The following is a 4,796-nucleotide window of genomic DNA, read 5'->3' as shown; positions in this document are numbered from 1 at the left end:
TTAACTCGCCTATTTCCACGAGGTTCTGAATGGCAGCAGTGGGCCTGCCAGGGTGGTTCCAGAACCGTGTCCCAGGCTTGGCCATGGGCATGGGTACTGCACACGGCTCGTGTCTGACCAGCACACTGGTAACCTGAAAGCACTCTTCAAATGAAGCGCCTCTGAGGAGGGTGGTGTACGCAGGAGACCAGAAGGCCTGTCACTTCACTCTCCAGGCAGACTGTGCAGCCAGCACAGAAGGGTCGTGCACTCTTCCCAGAGGCCGTGAATGGAGACCGGTGGCATCATGCCACTGCCACTGCAGCCCCACATCCGTGATGCCCAGGCCCACTGTCTGTACGCGGTGCATTCTTTTAATAATAGCTTTCCAAAGGAAAAGACGTCACACAGCATTTCAGTAACTTGTAAAACATCTTCCTTGGGCTCTCAGCCCCCATTTGACTCTCCACCTCCACACATCCTGACACTAAAGGTCCCTGTTTCGCTTTTGCCCTCAGACACCACGGACATTGGCTGCTGCCTCCTGTGAACGCCACTTTCTGAGCACGTTCAGAAGGCCATAATACCAAAGCCGTGTCCGAAAATGACTGGGGTTGTCCGACTTTCCTGTGTGGTTACATTTGAACTTGCAAAAACATTTTCCTAATTGAATTACACAGAATTGGAAGTTAAATCACTTCTCTTGAAAGCTAGCTCCTAGCTCTGCCCCTTCAAGGCATATGGGTCAATCACCTAGTTTTGAAATTTTGTAACCCATTTTTCAGTTTTTGCGATTTCTATTGATTTTAATTACATTTTTGCAGTGCAACAATTTGCATGCCAATATATTTGCTTCAGTCGTGTTTATAATCACGTATCTTACCCAAACAATTTTCACAAGCCAGAAAATGGTCTTTGTGCTGTTCTTCTTTCACATTCCAAAGTCACATTTTTCAAACTGAAGTTTACCATCCATTAGTAGGTCAGGAAACGACTTAGGGGGTTGTGTCTAGAATTTTAAAAAATAACAACAGAACAGAAATTGCCAGCATACGTCACATATTAAAAGTAGGTTTGGTTTTGTTAAATGTTGGTTTATACATATAGAAGTGTGCTGTACACTGAGTTACAATGTAAAATATGTCTTCCTGTAGCCAACGAGCTTGAAAGCCACTGGTGTAAAGGTTCCTGTTTGTCAGGGAATCAACCTGAGGCTGGTGTCATGTAGTCTTCCGGGAACTCTGGATGAAGCTGCCTGGACACAATTAGGTGGTTCACACCTTCTAGGAAGAAATTAGAAGAACCAAATCCAAATAACTCAAACAACTAAACAACATACATAATTCCAATTACTGTTGCTACATTTCTTTCAGGTTGCAAGAAACCGATCTACCAATAACTCCACAGCAAAAGGAAAGAGAAAATACCCACTTCTTTCTCAATTCTGCATGGCACCAGAATAATTATTGCCATTTATAAAATTGAAACAGAAGTAACCTATATAGACCCTTAGACATGACAGTATTTAAGATTTTTTTTAGAACCACATATTTGAGTGCCTGTACGCCAAAATACGAACTCACTTTTGTAAAATTTTAATTTCTAAGACATTTAAAAAGTCACACTGAAAGTATCTCATAGAAACAAACAAGACTGACAATTTTAGACAAAACACTGTAAACAAAAATCATTTTTAAAGTAACATCAAACCAGATTTTTTAAAGTTTAAAAAGTCATCACTTCGTGTGTGCTCATATTTTTTAATTACGGTAAGAATTCTGCCTTTATGCATTAGATGCTCTGCTAATTACAAAGAAAGCCACATCGGGCTTCCCAACGAAAACCCGTGCTGTTGGCAAACTCAGGCTCACTGAGGCCACAGCGGCAAGCACAGGAGGTGCGAGGGCCCCAGAGTCAGAACCACACACAGGTTCCACCCTCATCCACTGACCCCGTCAGTGTGATGGAGCTCACACTCATGTGTGTAAAATGTTCACAGAAAGTCTCATATTTGAAACAGATCTATTCTGTATAGAATGCACATAAAGCTAAGTAAAGACTAGATCTAAGAAATACCTTGGGAAGTCAGTAAAAATCATTACCAATGTTATACTCTGTAAATTTGATGATTTTAAAATAACTTATTTCAATATTGCAGAACAAATTAATGGTGGGCTTTGACCAGGTCCCCGTAAGAAACTGTGAGTACAGTGCCGAGCTGGGGGTGGGGGGAGCTGGGGTCCAGTGCTAGGGGCGTCATGAGCACTCACCCCAGGCCCCACTCGGCGCTGCGCCCTCACCAGCCATGTCTGCAGCAAAGCGAGACCCAAAAGGCGCATGTCCTCACCAGTGTCCAGTGCCAGGCCTCAGGGTGCCGCCTCCCACTCCTGTTGCAGGCTCCAGTGTGTGTCCACAGACACACCTGCATGTAGGACAAGCCCCTCCCTCCAGAGGAAGCTGCCTGCGTGTAAGACTGGGACACACTCGCTGTCTGCAGAGCCCGAGTGTCTGTCACTGCGTGTATTTGTGTCCATGGAGGCACCTGAGCCCCCAGGTTCACACCGTCCCCCCACATGACGCGTGTCCTCTATTCCAACAGCGAGACAACCAGCCTCAGGAACTGATAACACGCGTTACGGCCGACCAACCCGAGGCTTCAGGTCCGCAGACAGAAACTTCCAATGAACAGAGTAGATACAGACATTGAAAAGTTTAATACTTTACTCAAAAAAGTTCAGACATCTTACAAATACCCAGGAACACTTTCTCTGGACGTGCCCTGAAATCGGTGTAACTTAAAAGTGATGTTGTTGTATTTGAAGAAGTCTCTTCCACTTCCTCCCTGACCTGGTCTGCTCACAGCATGGACGGCAGGCAAGCCTCAGTGAGACACAGAGCTGGCAGCTAATGCTTACAGAGGGGCAAGTGCCCATGAAACCAGAAAACAGCCAGCTTTGCTAGGTTCTCAGTGTGCGGACCCGATGCTGGGACAGTCCCCAACACGAGGATTAGTGGTATTTACCGGGTGCTGTGTACAATCATAAAATGTTCTTTTTTAAAAACGAAGCTGCATTTTAACAAGAGAAGCTCAGAAGGAAAGGCAGAGGCATAAACAAAGGACACGCATACTCAATGGAGCTTACAAATATATGATTCATTTTTCTTATTATTTTGGCTCTAAGTGGAAATTTTGGACATCAAGTAATGCAGCCCGTTTTTCATAAATATCTCCCTCCCAAAAAGGCTTTAAATTCAACAATTTGAGAAAAATGTTGTTTCACTCTTGTCTGAACACAGACTATCAATTGCCACACACGTGGATCATATGACACATCGTGCATGTAACACAGTGCATGTGACATGTATTTACAGAGATGGGAGGACTACAAATGTGTGCAAACAGCCCATCTCATGTTCCGTGTGCACAATTTTCAGTACTCTGCCACAGGATGGTCATCTTATAGTTTTTATTCAGTGGACTTAAAGTCCAGAAACCACCCCAGGATTATTTACAACTTGACAAGTGAATGATCACTGCAGAACGATCCTTGCACCAGGAACGCTGGTGCTGTGTCTGGGTATTAAACTGGTGACCTTCATGGGTCTGCGGGTTAAACTGGCGTATATAAAAGTGACCCCAGCTGCAGAATGTGGTGGGATAAGGGACTCTACCACAGAGTGTGTGTGGTCTCAGAGGGGACGCAGAGGCAGAAGGAATCAAGGGATTCTGAGAAAAGGCTGAGAACTGCGAGTGCCTGTGCCTGGGCACAGTCTAGGTCCCAACTCAGCAGTGCGGCTGGGAGAGGAGACGCCGGCTCCTGCTCACACTGCGTTCCCATGGACTCTACCCAGGCACAGGCTTCAAAGGCATTTCCTGTCTTTCCAAGACTCAAAGTCCACTCAGCATCGCTCCGCAACACAAATCAGAACTACGCCTTGTGCTTTTTCTTTAAGGAAGTGAAAACGTGATTTGTGATGCTCACAGTTCGAACGCGCCTGCAATGAGGACGTCAGTAAGCCTCATGCTCTGCAGCACCTTCCCTCGCACCCCAGCACCAAGGATGCCTCGCATGCAGGCTTCTAGGTTCTGAATAATAGGCTGTGGCTTCCAGTGAATCTTTAGAAAGCCTGACGCTGGCCTTTCTGGTGTCCTCCTGGGGGTGACCACCGGCGGGTGGGAGCAAACGTGCACAGAGGAGCGTGCCGCTGAAGGCGCCCACATGCGGCTGGACAGCACAGGGCCTGCGCCAGCACAGGGTGAGCGCTCGAGAAACTCTGGGAAAAGGCCAATGACAGGTCCAGCCGACTGTGGCCTGGCTGCCGCATGCCGGGGGCGCGGGTGCCCAGCTGCAGGCGGTGCTGTGTCTCACAGCGCTTTCTGATGCCCATTTGCAGAAGGCTTGCTTGTTCCTGCATCCCCTGAAGTATGTGGTAAGTGGAGCTTATGAAGCCCTGCAGGAAAAGAAGTAAATGGTGAGATATGATGCCCGCACAGTGCTGGCAAAGGGCTGGGAGAGTAACAAGGCCAACTGTTAAATGCTACCACGTGAACAGATGTGCTGACCAGACCCCCTTCAGAGTGAAAGTCTCTTCTCCCCGCTGGCAGCTCCTGGGGGGGCGGGGGCTAAGCTGCAGGCAGCTGCCAGGGGGGAAGTCACGCCCTCTCTCCATTCCAGTGTGGCCCCGGCCCCAGGCCATTCCTTCGTCACCACCCCCACGGCTCACTGGGGCTTCTGATGAGAGGCACGTGGTCCACTGGTGCCTGATCCCAAGAGTGCTCCGAGAAACTCCTGCAAGCTTGTTCCCATCCCAGAGTG

General features: G+C 47.8%; 1 protein-coding gene across 7 annotated transcripts in view; it reads right to left on the bottom strand.

Moving 5' to 3' along the window:
- LMBR1 (limb development membrane protein 1) overlaps positions 1-4,796 on the bottom strand; it is a 116,737-nt gene that overhangs the window by 18,975 nt on the left and 92,966 nt on the right. For 6 of the 7 annotated variants that reach the window (XM_074315038.2, XM_074315034.2, XM_074315037.2 and 3 more), the window contains one exon: positions 2,675-4,431. The exons of the other annotated variant lie outside the window; for it this stretch is intronic. In XM_074315038.2, the coding sequence (XP_074171139.1) occupies positions 4,346-4,431 (86 nt within the window). In that variant the 3' untranslated portion in view covers positions 2,675-4,345. Of the gene's footprint in view, positions 1-2,674; positions 4,432-4,796 lie in introns of those variants that run through there. 7 annotated transcript variants of the gene reach the window in all.

This window comes from Rhinolophus sinicus, chromosome 8, assembly GCF_057876585.1.
Source record: "Rhinolophus sinicus isolate RSI-liver-muscle chromosome 8, RSI-T2T, whole genome shotgun sequence".
In the NCBI taxonomy this organism is placed as follows: Eukaryota; Metazoa; Chordata; class Mammalia; order Chiroptera; family Rhinolophidae; genus Rhinolophus; species Rhinolophus sinicus.
The sequence above is the reverse complement of the archived record's forward strand: the minus strand, read 5'-3'. Positions and strand labels throughout refer to the sequence as shown.